This window comes from Corvus hawaiiensis, chromosome 5 (assembly GCF_020740725.1).
Source record: "Corvus hawaiiensis isolate bCorHaw1 chromosome 5, bCorHaw1.pri.cur, whole genome shotgun sequence".
NCBI classification, from domain to species: Eukaryota; Metazoa; Chordata; class Aves; order Passeriformes; family Corvidae; genus Corvus; species Corvus hawaiiensis.
Genome location: NC_063217.1, coordinates 29,352,663 through 29,373,459, shown reverse-complemented (window position 1 = coordinate 29,373,459; position 20,797 = coordinate 29,352,663). Strand labels below are relative to the sequence as shown.

The 20,797-nt window shown below is 38.5% G+C and overlaps 1 protein-coding gene across 3 annotated transcripts in view; it reads left to right on the top strand.

Annotated features, from left to right (window-relative positions):
• DLC1 (DLC1 Rho GTPase activating protein) overlaps nucleotides 1–20,797 on the top strand; it is a 203,789-nt gene that overhangs the window by 94,067 nt on the left and 88,925 nt on the right. Inside the window, exon 1 of one of the 3 annotated variants that reach the window (XM_048303349.1) lies at nucleotides 9,713–9,998. The exons of the other annotated variants lie outside the window; for them this stretch is intronic. Within the exon in view, the coding sequence (XP_048159306.1) occupies nucleotides 9,884–9,998 (115 nt within the window). The 5' untranslated portion in view covers nucleotides 9,713–9,883. Of the gene's footprint in view, nucleotides 1–9,712; nucleotides 9,999–20,797 lie in introns of those variants that run through there. 3 annotated transcript variants of the gene reach the window in all.

Genomic DNA, 20,797 nt, shown 5'->3' with positions numbered 1-20,797 from the left:
ATATATGTCTATTTTCAAAATTACTTGACAACAGAAAAATATTAGGCCCGATATAGAGCTATAGCAAAATACAGATCAGGCTGTCAGCCCTACAAACACAAGGTTCACATTTTCACCTTGGTTTTGAGACTATGAAGTGTACAGTTTGCTAAACACATACTAATAAAATGACCTACTGAAACAATTTAGGGGAACTTGCCAGTCAGTAACTAGTCTCAGGATATAAAAGTTAGGCTAAATACTGCTGAATCCTGTCAACCTTCTTTTCCCCAAACCGCCTAGTCCTGGCTCACTATTTTTACACAGCCAGGCTTCAGTACAAGTGTCATAACCTGAACTCTAAGTGAAGATTTTCCACGCACTGCAGTGGGACTCCAGAGGGCAGATATGTCGTGGCTGAAACCAGATGCCAGCAGGAACAGTAAATTTCATGCAGAAGTAATTTTGGATAATTAGCTGTGAAATAAATTAAGTACAGATACGGAGAAATCCAATTCCTAGAATAGCAGACCAGAGTGTCTTTTTAAAACCTCATTTAATGGTGTTGCTAACTTCATGGAGTAAATATGTAACATTAACATCTAATAATAACTTTAGCTAGAGTTTTAGATTTCTTTTGTAAGTGTTTAAGGTATGCTGTGGGCATTCATTATTAACAGAGACTTTATTATGGAAAACAGAATGTATGTTTCAGTTGAGATGATGACTGCTTTAATCTTCCAGATAATTATATTTGACACAGTCCCCATAAAGCTTCAGCTTGCATCTGTGATACATTACACTTTCAAAAGGTAAAGCAAAATATTAGATTCTTTATCTTTTAAGGTTTAGGCATGAGAACTTCTAATCAGCAAGATTTCAGTTCAAATAACAAACACCAGAAGAAAAACATCCTACAAAATTGCATGCAACACTTGGAAAAATCATGAGTTTGCTTTTTGATTCTCTTTTTTTAGAAAAAGTAATCTAATTGTAGCCAGTGTTCTGAAAAAAACATCTGTTCAGTGCAGAGAAGACAATTGTTTGAAATTATGTTTATTTAGTTCCATCAGAGCAGAACTCAAGGAAAGTTCTCACTAGCCATGTAGTGGCTGAATTTTTATTCTCAAATGGAAGCATGCAATTAAAACTACAGGAGATGTCAGATACACTTGGACTCTCCTCCCCTTGTGTCTTTCCCTGTCTTCTTGTCTCTACTTCACAAAGCAGTGCATACACATCTCCCTCTTGACCCTAGCACAGCTTTCTCATTCTGTATTAACATTTCATGAGGGACCAACCCTTTTCCACCCTTCTGTGAAATGAAGGTGGGGCGAGTAAAAGCTTGGGAGAGACAGGTTCTCTCATTCGTCCTGCAGGGCTGGCAGCAGCCTGGAGCTGTGTTTGCAAATACTTTTTATGCTGTACATAACACAGGAGAGAAAATATCTTCTAAGATGTTGGTCACTAATATCCGAGTTTGCAGAATTGATGTGAAATAGAATATCTCGGAGGTTTGCAAAAGGCTACAACAAATGAACTCTCCAGAAAGATGAAAATTGCATATGTCTACAAAAGAGCAAATTGCCTTACCAAACCACTATCAAGTATGTAGGGATAAATAGCTAGAATTTCTCAATATCAGGAAAGTAACATATCCTTTCATCATTTCCCCAAATACTGGTTTTAATATGAACACACAAAGCACCTCAAAGAAGTTATGTCACAAGCAACTCCAGGACAAAGAGTTAAAGCATGGCAGATACCTGAAACAGAAACCCAGAGTCTGAGGTAGGCAGTGTTAAAAATAAATCCCCAATTTAACCATGTAAATGAATATTTACACAAAAATGACACAAGGAGAAGTTACCATTCACAAACTGTCCAGCAGTGCCTTAATTAGTGAAATCTTGAATTCTACTGAAGGTATTGTTCCAATACCTATTCAAAAGTTTAGATTCAGTTTGGATCCTACTTTCTATGTCATTACTCCCTATGAACATTCCAGTTTTTCTGCTGTTTTCTCTACCAGTGAGGCTACAAACCAACAGCTCAGAGATGATTATTACATCCTGCTTGTCTTCACAGTAACAAACCTGTAGAGATCGTGTTTTACAGTGCTGCAGTGGCAGCATCAGGGATGAGAAGGGAGGAAGACAGCTCTGCCTCTTTGCATCACTTAATAAAACACACATTACACAGGGCAGTGATAATGGAAGATGACTTATATGAGACCCCTAAAACTCACTAAATCTTCTCAGGAATAAGCTTTGTCCATCATTCCCTGCAAGCACTGGGACTTTCTCTTTGATTTAAAATTTCTTGCCACTCTTTGATCTCTCTGTTCAGAATGATCTCTGTACTCTGAGTTATCTCCCTGCTCACCCTCTGGCTTCGAGGAGTCCAGCTCACATAACACTCCCCATGCTCCCGTTCTGCTCCCTGCTCCATACACAGACACCAGCCTGCCACCAGTAGATTATATTAAACTCATTGAATCAAATTTGCTCCATTCACAATCACTGCTCATGTTGGTCGCCACAGACAAGCTCAAAAGCTTTGTTTCTTTGATATCTTATTGTGCCATGTTGTATGAGAGATGTCTGAAGAGGAAGACATGTAATTGAAGGAGCTTACCATCTTAGTATGACTGGGTAATCACCATCTTAGTGTGACCAGGAGGGACAGAGAAAGTGGAAAAGAGAAAAAACAGAAGAGAGGGAAGGAAAATTTCCAATCATGAAAGAAGATTGTAGAGAAGATTTTGAATAGGGAGTAGCAATAGCAAGCTGGGGATTTTTTTTGAAGTGTTGGGCTGTTTGTTTTGCTTTGGGGTCTGGGGGTTTTTTGTGTGTTCTGCACTTTTCTATTACTGCAATTTCATATACAGCCTAATTTGCATTTCCACTGGAAAGAAAGAAGTACCTTCTGCCATGCCTTTTATTCTATGAAATTTTATTCATCCTGCCCTAATTCCAGTGATGGAATCAGTCAATTTTTAATGTATCACTCAACTGACAGAAAGCTATGTATGGGCAATTTGCCCGTCAGGTCACTGAAGGAAGGAGAAACAATGCTGTTTAATACTCTTTTGCTGTAGTGAAGCATAACACGTGGCTAATGCTCAAAACTAACCTCAGTTCACAGCTTATTGCCATCAACTATTTTATAACTATAAGAAAGTTCTGTGGCTCAAGTTTAGATGCTTGGAAATGTTTGGACACTACCATAGATTAATACTCCCATAAACTTCTCTAAGCAGGTGCCTCACATATGGCTAAACAGAATGAAGCTTTAACACTCCCTTCCTCATTTGAATTTTAAACTATGGCACTAGCACTAATGTCTCTTTTTTTTTCTTCAATATTCAGTATTTCAGCAAAAATTTGGCTAAACAGGCAAGATCTGTGGGTTTTTTTAATAACGTAAGAATAGTTTTTAACCACTTACATTAAAAACAGGTTAAAATGGAACAATGTGCAAATGAAACTGGAAGCACATCTTCTTTCATGTTATTCAGTTACTTATTATTTTGTATTCATGGATGTGATTAGGAATGCTTTCTGCGTTCCTGTGTTGGTTTATTTATTATTCTTGGAGCACAGAGTGATAGTGAGACAGCAGTTCAGAAACAGCCAGATAAGCTTACACTTTGAAGTGCACAGAACTCTAATTTAGCTGTGGGGCTGTTTACAAAGCAGGGCCATAATCACACCATGAAGATTGTTCATATTTATTTGAGATCATGTTTAATTTGAGACTCATAAATGTATATTAGAAGGCTACTCGGTTTATATAAACCCATTAGTATGTATTTATGTCACAATAAAAGCTAATTAAGGTAGATATTTTGACAAGAGCTACTCAGTGTTCCACCAGAAGAAGGCTTCAAGTTTCAGACATTTAAAAGTTCATGAAAGCAACAACAGCTGTAGTTTGCATCACGTACTGCTGCTGGGGCGGGTGGATTTTGTGCTTTTTCTTTCTTAAAATTATACACCCTTGTTCAAAAAGACAGGTCTGGACCATGGCATGAGGGTAAAAAGCATGCACATCTTGCAAAAGCAGTGTATACAGAGGCAATTACGGTCACCTGGAGAGAAAGCGATTGTCCCTGGGGCTTCTCCACACCTCTCCTACCATGGGGGAGGAGCGTGCAGAGATGCCCAGCAGTGCACTCTTGACATCATGGAGGAAACTCAGGAAGTTTTCTCTGTTGGTCTACTCTGTCATGGTCTACTGTCTCTTCTCCAGACTGCACCCATTTAGCCCCTAGGCTGTTCAAAGGTTGACGCCAGGGTGTTGACACAAGTCAAACGGGCACTTTTCTGAATGCAAAGTATGGTGGGACACATAGGGTTGAGTCCAAGGACTGACAAATCAAAAGGACACCTATGTGCTAAATGAAACTTCTCAATATTTTTACTTTACCTGATTGAAAAACAGAGGTTTTTTCTTTTAAACCAATCCAAATGAATCAAAATGTGGCTTTGTCATATCAAGCATTTCGTTGAGATTTGTAAAGCTTCTATTGGAACTTTTATATTTCAACAGAATACATTTTATTTCCCTGTCTTTCAGCAGGAATTTCTCTAAATCTTTCCAGTCTGCTCTGATTGGTGGCTGCTTCTTGACCTGATACATATCAGGTTTCTGAGATACTGCAGATATTGCAGTACCAGTTTTTTTTTTGGAAAGCAGCACATGTCAAACCCAAAATTTGAAGTTCTTCTTTCCCAGCATGGTTTCCTAGATAGCATTAGGAGACATCTGCTGAGACATGAAACAATGGCACATGCCATGTGCCCAGCAGCCTTTTTTAATTAGATATAAAGTTCTGATTCTGAAACATTCTTTTGTTCTATGATACTTTTGGAGAATTATGGCATTGCTTTTTTTGCTTCTCTAACAAGGGGAAAGATGTTTGCACGCATCAGATCAGGCAGGCTGCATAGACCACTCAGCAAAGATGCTCTAGATTTGCCACACCATTTGTTGCAGTCTGTAGAGAAGTCACAGCAAAGCTCAAACTGGCATCATGTTTAAAAATTATGTGTCTCTGGCGGCCCGCACATATTTTGTATACATACATCCTTCCAGACCCAAGGGGCCAGAATCACACAGATGAGCCAGAGATATACATAAGAATTTGCACATTCATGGAGAGTCAGAGGGGAGGCCGATATATTTTAAGCAAGCTTGAAGAGCATGAGGCTTGCACAACTGTTTGTTTATTTCCTGAGTGCTGGACTTAGTTGCCAGAACTAAAAATGATATCACCATTTCTGTCCATCCTAGTATCCAATGCATTCTGTCTGCTCTTTTTCTTTAAGAGCAAAAAGGATCTTTGGTATTATCTTTGCAGAGCAGAGCATGGATGGAACCACTAAGGGACAGAAAACAGATAGCTTTGGCAAGTGTAGGTCCTTCAGCTGGAAGTGCTGAGCAAGGATAAGGTTAGAGGGAATTAACCTCTGCCTCCTGCCCTTGGCTGGTTTGAGAATTATGTGTTTAAGAATGATGAGCAGCACTTTACAAGTAGATTCAGCCTTGACAGGAAGATTGGAGAGGCACAGATTTTCTTATGTTAACAAGAGGTTTCTAAAAATATTTCCAAAACAAGAAGTGGGAGAAGTCAGTGGTTGCAGTCCCGAGGCCCGCCGGGCCTGGGGGACAGAAAAGACGCTGCCCTGGGAGAGGCAGTGATGGAGCTGATCTCAGCTGGTGGGAGGGCTGGAAGGGCAGGGAAGGTAGGGTCTGGTTCCCATAAATATTTGCTTCTGGAATTACACAAAGACTCTTCCTGGGCATGCATGGTGCTCCTCATGCTTGGAGCGGGCAGCTGTCTCTCTCCTGAGGATATACTGTCACCTCACTCCCCAAACACCAGCTGCTGCATTCCCCTCTTGTCAGCAACAGAGCCCTCTCCTTCAGGTTCCCCTCATCTTATTTTTGGTTCAGCACACATCTTTGTTGACCCATCCAGTTTTTAAGAATTTACTTGTTTGGTTTTTTTTCATCTCAGCCATTAAACTGAAAATGCTGAATAAAATGAAATCGTTCTGGAAGATAGATGGAGTGTTGAATGTACTATGACTGTGGTCATCACCAAAACTATTCAAATACAAAAACCTGTGTCTGATGGTGGTCATTCTTAAGTTTCCAGAGACAGTGAAGCCAAGAGGTAGAGCTGCCTCATAAATTTTACCTAGACACTGGTTGGTGGTTTAGGACTATATTTGCATGCATTTTGCTGTAACATCTGTATACAGTTAACTGAATTGTAGATGTAAGATATGGAAGGGTATGTTTTCTCAGTCACAGAAAGGGATTTGTTTTCAGGAGATTTTCCAGTACATTGTCAAATAGACCAGCAAAAATTTTGCCATTTTCTTTAAAAATATATTCTTTGCCAACCCTTAAATCTCAACATTAAAACCTTTTGTCTTTAATGTCATTTACAGTGCTCCAGTATAGCTGTTTGGTTCAACAATAAATTACTCTAGCACACTCATGTTGATCAACATCAAAGGTTCCCCAGGTGAGGTCTGTACCCTGTGTGCTTGGTACCAATGGCCTCCTCTCCCAGGTCAGACTGTAAGCATGAGTTTAGCAGGGGAATGGAGGAAATTCTTCCACACAAACCATCTGCAAGTAACTGCAGGTCTGTGATTCAGGTAGATGTCTCTGTGCAAACAGCTACACCTTCAAGGGGAGAGGGAACAAGCCTGAGCTGAAGTGGAAAATATCCACATAAGCAGACATCATTTGAGCAGCAGCAACTGGGAATGTGGGAGGAGCTTGCCTGAGATGCAGAGTAGAGCTCTCAACAACAGTATCGAATAATGGCACAGTGGTGGTGGCATCTCAGCAGCTTTCCCCTGAACACATGGGTGTTTTCCAGCACAAAACTCTTTGTCACTGTCACCCTGTGCACTGGGCTTTTTCAGCATCATGTGGGAATTGAGAGGTGCAGACCACAACTGAGTGAGTTGTTCCACAAGGGGCGTTAATTAAATAGTGCAGGAATGGAGACTGCAGTACAGCTCTGCTCCAATACCATCTTTTAACATGATTAAAAAATCATTAATAATCATGTGCTTTTATATTCCATGGCAAACTCTTATCTCATTTTGTGACTGTATTGAATGTCATGAATCTCAGATTTCCTCTGCTGATCACATTATCTGCTTTTAACTGTATTCCCCATTATATCTCTCAGTCTACATACACCTTTCTAAAATTAACGTCCTTTATTTTCTATCCATTTCTAACCTATCTATATCTAATTATTTACCTGTCCATGGCCCATTAAAAATTTTCTGACATTTAATTTAATTCTTTACACAATCTTACTTAGATTATCTATTTATTTGTCTTGTAGCATCAGACAAGCAATCGCTTTTAGCAGTATTTCTTTGCTTCGTTACAGTTTATTTCTCCTTCGCCCTTTGGCATTTTCCAGACCATTTTGTTGAACTGGTTTTAAGAACTGTTTTAAACATTTTGAGCCACAACATGTCTACATGTGTAACATAACCCACAGTAACTCTCAAAGAACCAAACCCTGGTCAGAAATATATATATGTTGCTGGTTTTATTTTTAAATTCTGAAAAGTTGTTCTGGCTTCCAAAATGAATAATGGCCTGAATGTTTTTATTGACATTGTAACCTGGACTAGGTGCATGCTTTTGAAAAGGCTCCCCCAACACCACTCTTTGGTTCGTATCTCCAAGCAATCTTGGAGCATGTGAATTGGATGGTTTTCAAATGAAACTAAGCCAAAAGATGCACCTTCATGGTGTGCCAGTAATCTCCAACCTGTTCATGAAACCCCGAGAATTCATTCAGTTCACAAGATGCAGGTAGACGTAGTTCAAAGTAACTCTACCTCGAGATGTGTCAAAACTTTGGTACCATTTATTTTGCTGTATAAATCCATTCTTTCTGGGCCATGTTGTTGGTAATGTAGAGATGGCCACTGGTAGTTAGAACCCTCTTGAGACTGTCTTCACCCTTGCTGCCTTCTAAAATAGAGAAATTCAGCTCCTGATCAAGTTATCGCTTACTGCATCCTCATTTAAAAATGAGTAATGCTCTTCTGAGCTGTTCACTATTAGAAACAACAGCAGATCTCATCTGAACAGAGTGTACGTGTTTCAAAAGAGATATATTGTGCTCTGCTCATCATGTCAGCCTTTGCCTATGTAAGCCTATGTCAGTATCTGCCAGTGCAAGCATTGCCACTTGCTCTTCCAGGAAGTTTTGCAAGAATAATAGTTAAAAAAAATAAAATAAAAAACCAAACAACAAAAGAACAAAAAAAAGAAAAAAGAAGGGGAAAAAAAAAATTACAACCATGCAAGAGTGTGTTATCATATTGAATTTCTCTAGAGAGTTGGCTGCTTCTTTCTCCATCCGGCCTCAGAAAGAAGGAGGGGTGTAATGAGGAAAGCAACTGCAAACTATAGTGATCCTTCACCACTGTTTTGTTCAAAGACATACACAGGACATTAGTGTCTGCAGATGCTCTGTAAAGATAAAAGACTAAGGCCTAGCTGGGAAGAAATTATGATCGGCATTAAATAGATGGTGAGCCAGTTATTCCCTCAGTTACACTATTGCAAATCCCGTTAATTTCTTTTCATTGTCAGCATGAGATAACGATGTGTCTTAAAGGAAATGAGGACTACAATAAGAAAGTGTGAAATAAATTATCTAATGTTATGAAAATAAAAACTGTTTTATTCTAGGAAGGAATTCAAAGGGAGTGAAAAACCATAGGTTAAAACACATTTCTGTAATTTGGTCTCTGTATGCCAACCTTGTGACAAGTTAATCAATCAACTTAATGATACTACTTCTAAAGAAAATAATGGTATCTAATATTAATAGCTGTAGTTGCTGTAAAAAAATTAAGGACTATCCCTAGAATGAACATGAAGACAACTTTATTTGACAGTTTTTGCTTTCCCATATAAAAAAAGGGGATTAGGTTTTTAAACTGGCATCTCCCATCTCTTCACATATTACCATACATAACATTAAAAAGGGAAAGAGAGTCTCAGGTACCCTTTTATTTCTCCCTTTCTCCCTCAGGGAAGCCACAGGACATAGTAATCAATTTAAAAGGTCAAAACAAGCAAGGTCAAATGGCTTAATTTACTGTGACTATTAATCTCTGTTACATTCATAAACATTTTTCATATGGGAACTTATCTTTCCACTCAGCAAAGATGTGGAGGCTTAGTTCCCTCTCTTTTTTCTTATCTCCCCTTTTCCTTTCATTTTTGTATTTCCATTCTTTCATTAGTGCACTGTCATGAAGTATTAAATATATGGAACTCAGAATCGGGCCCTATTCTATGTCTTAGCTAGGGTAAAATGCAAGAAAAGATATGGTAACGAAATAAAATATCTGACCTCTAAATACTTAAAATTACTTTATCTCTCTTCTATTTCTTACCTTTTTCGTGTCCAAACATGAAAGATTACCTGAAATATCAGCTAAGCAGGGAAATATTGTCCTAATAAATGAGCATGCAAGTATGTGCCTGGTAAGTTATTTGATTAAACAGGAAGGTAGAATAGTATAGATATCCACAAATAAAGCCCCAAATCTAAATGACTGTATCGTTAGCTCATTTGTAAACTGTTCCAGATGTAAGATTTTGGCAGCTTTCCAGTAGGCTGGCTGCAGTCTGAGCTTTCCTGCATCCGCAGTGAGAACTGCAATGCCTGACTCTTCAAGGAAAAGCTCCACAAGGCTGATGACAAATTATATAAAGTAACAACCTGCCTGCCTGGCAAAGAGAAATCCAAACAGATCCCCGGGCAGAGAATGCCCTTTTTCCTGGGGCTAAGCTACAGTCGTTTGACCTGGAAGTGTGATCGATCTGCATTATGCATCACCCGGTGAAAGCCCCTCTGAGGAGATCATTTAGTGATCATATCAGGGACTCCACTGCTAGAGCCTTGGATGTTATCTGGAAAAACACGAGAGACAGACGACTGGCAGGTGAGAAGGACATTACATAAATATATTTTAAAATTCATAAGGGATCAAAACCTATAACAGTAATTAGTGGTATCATTTGCATATGTATCGGTGTAGCCTCTGAGTATTTCTCCAGCCTTTTGTTTGTGTGTCATGTTACATCTGTGCTCTGCCTAGGGTGGAGCTGTATGTGCTCCTCTAACTAGATGAGACAAACTTCGGTTAAAAGAAAAGCAGCAGCGAATTTTGGTTCAGTATTATGGCACAAACTCCTCAGACTAACGCATGCTGAAGCATTTTATTTTGCTATTGGGTCAGAGCTTGTGCTTTACTGCCGTGATGTGCTTCAGTGAGTTGCGTTACGGAGCGTTTTGTAGCCAAGGAGTGTGTCAGTTGGAATATCTGGGCTGTGCACTGAACAATTACTGGTATTTCCTCTGGCAAGGATTTCAGTACTGTGCACTCCAAGTGAGTGTCAGGTATGCCAGAGCTAGGCTTCTGAGATACAAATTACCAGCCATCTATATAGTTTCAGTCCACATTTTTATTTTGACTTGCAAATACTCAAAAACTCGAGTCAGACCACCATAGAGGGTTGGAGAAGAAGATAATTTAACTCACTTTATTTTTCTCTTCTCTTATTGTCTTGTCAGATGAATGCTTCTCATTCACCCTGCTGGGGTTGTTACTTTTATTTTGCAGCATTTAGAGATTTCAAAGAAGTCAGCAGAAATGCACAATGGGTGTGACTGCCAGAGGGATCATTTTGGTTTGTTTGTATACTTACAGTGGGGGTGGTTTATTCCAGGGGGAGTGAATGAGGGAGGAGAAATGTGAGTAATGATAAGATCAAGAATGAGATGACCAAGAGGCAGACTTTATGGTCTACTAATGTAAACTGAAAGTTTACATCACTCTCCTGCATTTATGTTTTGGAGAAATAAGAGTAGCTAAGTGCATAACATTTAGTTGAGCACTAATTCCAAAACTGATTACATTGGGTAATCAGGCAGTGAGTGGCCATTGCCTATAAAGAAACACATGGGCAAAAATCTGCTCTGAATTAGACCTACTCATAAAAACCTTGTTCTGCCCACTTGTGTTAGTGACTGGATTAATTCTGTGCCTGTTCCCATAGATGGCAAAGGACAGTGAGTTTCCTAGGCAGAGGAACTCAGCTTTACCACTATTTTACAGTAAAACCTCATGGTCACAGGAGATGGGGGCATCACATTTACTTTAGTGCTCAGTAGGTGGTCACAAATATGGCAGTGTCATAAAAGCACTGGACATTAACCTCTCTCCACAGCAAAAGGAACTGGGCAGATAGTCCACTTCATCTCTCAAAGGTGTGTTATAAAACTGGGTGTCTTTGGTAGCCTTAACCACTGCAGGGCATGGAGCAGCAGTCACAACACAGGTCCTGATGTTCAGGACATTTCTGAAACTTCACTGGAAGAAGCACTGAGAGGAGAGAAATTCTGAGTGAAAAGGCATGGATGTTAGACAAATCTATAAAAGGGGAGCCAGTGGGGCCAAGTCAGCCTTTGTTTAATCTGCATGTTGCCCAGTCAGCTAGACGCTAGTTTACCCTGACATTCAGTGCCATTCTACCTGTTAGAGATGTTTATGTGAATGCTTTGAAGTACGCTTTTTACTTTATCATTAAGTTCAGAATGGCATTTGCATCAGCAGACTCCAAGTACCTCTGGCCTGTGTCCACGTACTACAACTGCTACCAACTGTCTTCTATAAAATTGTTTTCCTCTCATCAGCTGACACAGGACAGCATATAATGATATGTAATTTATACCTTCAGAATGTGACCTACATATGAAAGTATGCAGATTTTATCAGGATACAAAGAGACCTTGATAAATGTATATATTTAACTTTACATATGATTATCAAATATTTAAACAACTGCTAATTATATTTCTGGAGATTCTGTCACATTCCTAGAAATGGGGAGTGAACGTGAACCCTTTAGCCCCTTCAGCTGCGCTGATAAGGGTCGGCATGTTTTTATTCTACTTGGCATCTGGTTATGAGCCATCACAGCTTTTATCAATACAAGGCTTAGATGTTAGAGGACCCTTAAAAACAGTGACAGTTCCATTTTCCAGGCTGTGCTGGTGATGTAGACTTGTCAGTCCACCAGTATGTTTGGGCTGCTGTCAGTCACAAGATCCAAAAATCATCAAGCTAAACCCCCAAAAAGAACTACAGCATGTAGTTGGAATAGATATCAGGGTGTATTCCAGAAAATACTTCATGAACAAGAGATTCAGGAAGAGAAACAAAACAGCAAGTTGTGTTGCTGTTCTGTTTGTTCTCCAGGATATCAGCAGTTTAAACTGCTGACTACCTGAAAATGGTCAAGAAGGGTCATGACACTGAAAGGAGAAATCCTCTTAGATCAGCAATTTGTGTTATCAGGACATGCCTTTAAACAAAACCCCACATTATTTGCAAAAGAAAGAAGAAAATATGAAATATGTAGTCTTCATGGCATATTCAAGACAAAGTAAATGTTTTGCCTTCAAAACATCCTTCTAGCCTGCGCACAGAAGTAGCACTTCATGAAATATAATTTGATATCATCATCAAACAGGGAGTACTATCTACTTGCTAAGTAGGAAATATATCATGGAAAATGTTTTTTCCATTAGATAAGAATGGCTGGAGAAGAAAAGACTTTGGGAAGACCTCGTAGCAGCCTTCCAGTATCTAAAAGGGGCTTACAAGAAAGCTGGAGAGGAACTTTTCACAGGGGCATATAGTGAAAAAACAAGGGGTAATGGACTTAAGCTGAAAGACAGTAGGTTTACACTAGATATTAGGAAGAAATTCTGTACTATAAGGGTAGGGAGGTGCTGGAACAGGTTGCCCAGAGAGGCTGTGGACTCCCCATCCCTGGAGGTGTTTGAGACAGGGCTGGATGGGGCTTTGAGCAACCTGGTCTAGTGGAAGGTGTCCCTGCCCATGGTAGGGGATTTGAACTAGATGATCTTTAAAGTCCCTTCCAACCTAAACCACTCTATCATTCAAGGATTCTATGATCATGTAGTCTTACTGACACAGAAGAAAGGGAGCAATAGTCCTGTGCAAAAGGTATCAAAAATATTTGAGATGCTCTTATTAAAATTGTATGGAATTAAATGACTGTAGCTAAAACCACTTTGATTTTGAGTGGGTGCAGTAAAGGAATGCAAATGAATGCGGACCGCCCTCTCAAGATCACCTCTGTGTGCTCTCCTACTCTGGGCACTGTAGAGCAGCATCCTCATGTTGCTTTCGAACCCCAACACCAGGCCTGAGTTACTGCCTGTGCCATCTTATCACGTGGCAGAACAGCCTGTGGTTCAGCCTGCTGGGGTGGAGCACACTCGTATAATTGTGGTATATTATTATACCATATTGTGATCTATTGTTACTGTTGTATAAATTTGGTATGGCATATAAATATGGTGTATATTTACAAAACACCTGTCCTGAGGAGCAGTGAGCTGCAGCTCAGCATAGTCACATCACAGCAGCACAGATCATGGTTTTCCATTCTGTCTTTTTACCTTCTTCTCAGTTTATGTAGACAAAGAACATCTAGACACATTTATAGTCATATCTGGTGATCTTAAAATGTGGAAAATTATTCATTAGGTAAATCATTAAACATTTTCAGTTTCTGGGACATCTAAAATGCTCAGTAGAGGTGAGAAACAATTTGGGGTAGTGGAGTGAACAGCAAAAAATGACAAAGAATAAGACTTAAGTTTAGAGAGCCCCTAAATAGGCAATATGAAAATTGTAACTTTTCTTGTTACTGCATTCACAAGAAATAGATATATTTCCTTTGGAGTTCCCAGTTAATTCCTCTTACTAATGTCAGACCACATCCTCAGCTGGGAAGGGAAGAACATTCTGGCTTCTTCAGTGGACAGACCTCCCAAAGAGACCAGGATTTCATGCACAAGAAGGGCAGCAGCACAGAATGAGGTTTCACAGAACAGGAAGCATCATTCTCAGCTCTCAAATGCACATGACCTCAAAACATTGTAGACAGATTTCTCCTAGTGCCTTCACTGTTGTCTGAATTTGCATGACCCAATATAGCATTTATCTGCATTGTACTAAGAGCCATTATGTTCACCATACAACATGACTAAAGATCCTGGCTTTTTCATTTTCACCAGCATTTTTTGGAATACATGATCAGACACTGAGTAAAACTGACTGCTAATGTGCCTCTCTTTTAAAAAAATGGGGTTGTTTTATGGTGCAAAAGTTGCATTGTCTTCTGAAATTCTGGTATCATAGACAAAAAAGAATGTGTAGGTAGTCTGGTGTTGGTGAATTACTGACAGTTTTGCTGCAGTAGCTTAGTCATTGAAAGTCTGAGGTAAAACATTTTTTATATGTTATTTTAAAAATAAACTTTCAGCTATTCTGTTTGAAATTATATTGTTTATTTACCTACTTACCATCTCTCATATTCAACTGTCATTTTTTTTCTAATTTGAAGTTCACTAAAACTTCTCAATATGTATTTATCCCAGAAATTAATTTAATTTGTACCTTTTAGCCTACTTAAGTGGGCTTTTGCCACCATTGTTTTTCTTCGTTTTGTTTTTTGTTAATTGCCAAAGAAATGCTGAATTACTCAATTTCCAAGATCTGTTACAGACCAATTCTCATTATGCCTATTTTGCTAGTACTTGAATCATCTGGAAAGATTCTATAAGTCTGTGTAAGTTATTGATAAAGATGTAGCCAGAGAGAGAACTCTGGGATTGGAGAAAAAGTAATCCCATCAAACAACTCATTTCCATTTAGATTCCTTTTAGAAGACTATCAGTCAACTTCCATCTAGTTTTCATGGTTTTAGTACAGGCTAGGTTATTTTTGAGTCTCCTTATGAAAATTTTCTCTGCAGGACCCTTTGGGTAGACCTTTTATTCTTTAATTTATGATGATTAGCTAGAATTATACATTATTTAAGCTTTTCTGTCTGCTGGCCATTATCAATTTGCGGGGCTTGTCTAGGAACACTGTGTGCATCTGCTGCCTACTCTCTGTTCTTGTTGATGCCTAATTTGTTCTCCATTATCAGCATCCCTATATTTCCACTGGATTTATAATTGTTGTTTTCTCATATACTTTGCTCTTACCTCTGATGCCTTAAAGCATACCCATGTACAGATTATGAAGTCTGTGAGTATATATATATATTTAATAATTCTTAAACATTTCCCAGATATTGCTTATACTTCAAAGTATGTCTGTAGCTATCTATAGCAAGTAAAGGAAGGAAAGAAAGGAATTTTTATCCTTTGAAATTTTTTTAAGCCCCAAGTTAAGGTGAAGAATTTTGCACTGCATTTCAACTGTCCCCAAAATTTATGCTCATGCAGAAGAGAAATTACTTCTTGAAGTGTTTGCTTTGTTCTGAGATTGGAGAAAGATTTACAGTGTGTGTAGGTGAAATAAGGTCTTAAAAAATGGGTATGTTGCAGAACTCAAGACCACTTGATATATAGTTTCAGATATATCACTGTTTGTCTCTATCAGCATTTTTAGCAAATTACTGACCCCCAATCTGGAGACAATCTCCAAGAGGTTTGGTGCTTTACTCAGGCTATTATGATGTGGAGCATGATCAGCTATTGATTTCATACATATTTGTAAAGAGACTGTAATTTATGGAAAAGAAACAGGAAAACAGTAAACAACAGTTGTCTGATAACTAAAGGAGCTATATCTATAATAAAGCAAGTGTAGCACATCTAGTGCAAAACAAATGAATAATTTATTTTGGTTGAATGATTAAATATCATTATCATATCAAGTCTCCTCCCTTTGAGAGTGCTCATGAGCTTTGCTGTTATCCATATAATTATTAAGCAAGCTTATAGTGTAAGCATGTTTTTTTGAGAAAACATCAGTTTCATTCTTGTGGTTTATTATTCTTCACATCTTTCAAATTCAGATATCAAATGAAATCAGAAATAATGTATTTCATAAATAGCACGTGCTTGTCTAATTTTTTAAAATATTGCCACACTAAATTCCAATATGATATATAGAGTATGCCTTTTTTAGCATTGGTGTTTTTATCAGGGAATGACTGTAATTCATTTAAGGCAAAGTCCCTCAGTCAAAATACTCATTCAAAATGGCATTTGGAATTAAATGCATCATTGGACTCTTGTTCCATGTTCTTTCTCTTAATTTCTTAATCTCTACATGTAAATGTAGAGAAATTCCAGAAATGTTGTAGGTACCTGTAGTGAAACTGGTGCTGTTTATTTCTGGCTACTGGAGTGCCTTGTTTCCAACCCTCTCATGCTTCTAATTTGAAGTCTAATACCAAAAGAGGTTGGAGCTCTCAAAGGGAAGAGAATGTGTGCATACTCTGTCACTTTGCCTGTTTGTAATAAATATTTTCATACGACAGAGATAAATTGCACTGTTGGGAGACTGGACAATTGGGAAGTTTTATGTATGACTTTGCCATTTTCCTCCATTAGTGAAATTTTAAGCATTTTTCTCATGGACTTCCACCATCATTTCTATAGTCAGGCTACAAGAATGGCACTGTTTAGTCCAAGTTTACAATAAGAGCACAGTATACTAGGCATATTGTAAAAGTGGTTGCTACAAAATCCTCATGCATTCAAATTTCAGCAGCTGGAGAGGATTATGAAAATACACCCTTTTTTCAGTATTCTGGTTTTTTTCCACAGTCCTTGTAGCCAGTTTTAGGACTGCAGCAATCAGCTAGCAAGCCCATGTCCTGTCCTGCCTGAGATTTTAGGGATGTGCAGAAGAAGAATCCAGTCCCTGAACACTTCAGCAATTAGGAATTTTTAGCAATAACTTCCCTGTTTTCTTGGGGACTCTGAAATGATTCTTTATTAGCATGGGCCAAGGAAGGAGGAAGCACACCCAGAGTTGTCCGCACATCATGTCCAAGAGGAACTTAGTAATTGAGTCACTCTGCAAATGGAGAATGAGCATCCAAATGAGAAAAAATATCACTATTCCATCAGGAAGCTTGGACAGGAGTGGAAGGAAAAATGCAATACACCTGGCAACCACCTGTTAGGAAACCAGCCTCATCATTTATACTTTTCAGCATGCAAGGCTTGTATGCAGTACACGTTGTCAAATGGGGATTAAAAATGAGTGAGAAAGGTGAAAAGTACGGTTTGCTCTCTCCAGGCCCAGTTTTATAATTCATCATTGTAGATATTGTTAAACTCTAGACTTAAACACTGGATAGCACAAGATAAGCAGCATTGTGTCTCTTCTAGAAGTCTATCCTAATGACAGACAACCAGGAGGCCTCATCTTCTCCTGCTCTTTGAACATTCGTGTGCACTTACCAAAAGGGAAGGCTCACAATCCCCAGACCCGTCTCCCCAGACTGAATATTCTTTCGGCACTGGGCAGGCATTTTACACATCTAAAAGACCACTATATATTTGAAACATTACTAAAAACTGCTGAACTGAAAGTGCTGAACTGCTTTGTATCTGATTGTTTGGAAGGAATCTTGCTCACAAAATATTTCAACTGCTACAGTTCTGCTAACATCTGGACATCTTCTTTACGTCAGAGGTGGATGATGAGATCCAGATGCTATGACTTACTGATGTTTTCATTAAGTTCTTAGCAGTTTTGTCTTTGTTTTGTTTATCAACTGCAACTTCTTAACTCCAATTCACATATGTGAGTATTACTGGGGAGAGCAGGGAGAAGAGCTGGAAAGGAGAGGGGCAGCCAGAGAAATTAAATTAGTCTTTGGCCTAGATCCAAAACAACTGATTTCTCTTATTACAATACTCTGTTCCAGGATATGCAGTCTGTGGGAAGGTCAGCCCCAGATGATAAGAAGCATTTCACCAAGCTGCTATTTTCAGTAAAAATGAGCTATATGATTTGCTAATTATGTTCTAATTTAAGAGTAAACATATTAAGCTATGAAGACAACAGGAAATAAGGATGTAAGATAATATTAATGGCAACCTTGTGAACTTTGGATTTACAATCATGCCTAAACCTAATTGCTATATAGAGCATATTTATTACTCTAAGGGAATGCCACTATTGGAGCAGACACAGGAGGGAGCCTACTTATATTGTAGGCTACACATTAGGAACTCACTGAATAGTTCTTTGGCAACAAACGGAGTTTAAAAAAAGAAAACGAAACCAGAAAAAACCCCAACATATTCAAGAAGCTGTATAGTATCTTGGTGACAACAAATGTCTTATACATTCGCTAATTTTACATTATAGAATTGCTTTTACAATAATTTAAACCATTTCCAAAGACTAGTTCCTTCAGCTTTTCCCCACTAGTGCTGGCAGAACAGCTTTCCTTGTGATGTACATCCTATTAAGAGGTTGAAGTGAATTTTCAAAAAGTGACTAAACTTGCATTTGCATTTTATGTAGCTATGTACTTAAATTTTTTGAGGGGATGAAAGAGAGAGAAGCAGCACAGCACATTGATTGCCCGACTGATCAATACCCTTATTCACTAATTGTTGCGGTACCCTTAGCACTGTGAAAGAAATTGAGATCAAGTAAATCCTGTTTTGAAGAGATTATAATCTGTTAATCACTGTTAGTGCTCAGTAGGAGGAGGTAAATTCAGAATCCATGTAAGTATGTACTATGTACCCAAACAATGCAGCAGCTGCTCAGACCAGCACAGGCTGAGAACTTATTGATCCACTGAGCTTCCTCCTGCACTGCCATGTTCACCAGCTTGCAGCAATGTGGGAAAACAAAAAATGGGCCAGATTATCCCAGTGATGGAAATATCTCCCTGTACTGGAGTTTGCTCATTGATACCAGTATTTCCAGACTGTGAGAAGGTCAGTTAGTTTATTTTTGGAGTTAGGGATGTGTTTGTCTGAGGGTGAACATATCTGTGTTAATCTTACACAGAGGCAGCTAATAAAAATAATAGGAGAGGAATGTTTAGGCAGATTCTACTTCCAAGTGGTAAATTAAACATACAAAAAAAGAATGAACAAAAGAAGTTGATAACAGCTAGCCAGTCAGTCAATTAGTTGGGCAGCAGAAAAAAATACAATAGCACAAGTGGGTAATAAGATCTGAGAAGCAATTTTCAATGTAATATATTAAAAAGTTGTGGCCAGATGTGCAAAGATGCTACAAGGTAAGATTTTGTTTAATTCATCCTACTTCACACCCAAGTCTCTTGTGATTTGACTTTAGATGCATCTTCAGTTTCTCATGTTCTCTTATGTGAAAATAGAATAGAACCTATCCATGACTTTAGCTTTTGGATTACACTGTAATAGAAATTAGAGTTTATGTTTTGCAGTTTCTCGCAAATAGGGATGAGAGGTTGGCACATTTTTCTGAGGGACCTGAACTAATAGAAATTGATTGCTGAAAAGGCATGGGGATAAAGGAACTCCACATTCTGCTTTTCTCTTCTTCTTTCACATTTTGAGGTCTCTCCTGTGTACCAATACAATTTCATTTGGCAGAGAGATAAGACAGAACCAATACAAGGCAGTTCAGCTTTAGATGATTTTTTGTTGATGCTCCAAAATGCTCTTAGTCTCTATCAGTATTCTGTTCAAATTTCACAGCATTCTTTCAGAGTTTCTGCAAGAGCTACTTGATAATGAAGTTCTATTTTGGCAGCCATCCTGCAGTACCAAAGTATCTGCCATCTGAGCTGAAGGAACAGCTGGCCTGCTGTGGTGAGCCATAGGCAAGAAGGGTTTGGCGTATAACTGCCTGTCACTGCCAGTCACAGCAGAAAACCTCAAGGCAATTAACCAGTACTGGTCCATAAGATTGAGGAAAATAGAAAATTGTGCTTTCTCATGTATATTTAATATATCATTAAATGTACAAGATGGTCTTTTTTGCTTTTACTTTGTTCATTAATCTGATGGTCTTCCAGGTAGCTATCTGTGAAATATATAAAAGAAAGTGTGATTTCGAAAGGCTAAGTAAGCAGTTCACTTCCATCCAAGATTCTTGTATAACACTTTCTTGTGCTTTGCAATATCATTTGCACATCCTTGCAGTCAGTATTCAGAGCTGAGGGGACAGAGACAAGACTGTGAAGTGTTCCCAGAAGGCTGCTGCAAAAGTAGCGTGACCTCAGTCTTATATTTTCTCTCTGTATCTGCTTCTTGTCTATTTTTCCCTCAGTGAGGTACACAGCTTCTTTGTGTGTTGTGCTTGCCTTGATATACTAGCTCTTACCGTGCCTACTTCTCTTCATCCTGAACATGCTCATTTAAAGATGGTAAATTAGATCTTCAAGTATTCATCTGCCATGTTTTCTCTGATCAGTAGTTCATCAAATATTCCTGATTTTTGTTGAACCTCGAACAGAGACGAAAAGCAAAAAGCTTCACAATGCAAATGAAAGCAACTTTTCTGAGCAACCTGATTAAGACAGTGTTTGCTTTACTATCAATTAGTTTGTTAAAGAGTGCTCAGTAAATTGGGGGGAGATACAAATTTGAGTGATCTTGCTACAAGACAGATTAAACTGAAAATTTGGCAGGTTTCAAAAAGCTAAGAGACCCTGGATAATAATTTTGAGGACAGTTGCTGAAGTCAAGGAGGACACTGGTTTTGTTTCTTTCTGCTTTTAATTGATGACACAGTGACAGAATTTAATGTAACAGATCTGAAGAAGAAAAACTGTTGTCTTTTTCCTAACATGAGGTGCTGCCTAAAAATCTCTCATTGTGCAGAACCAAGACAAACAGGATTGCAAGCATACATTTATGTTGATGAATTTGTTTGTTTTT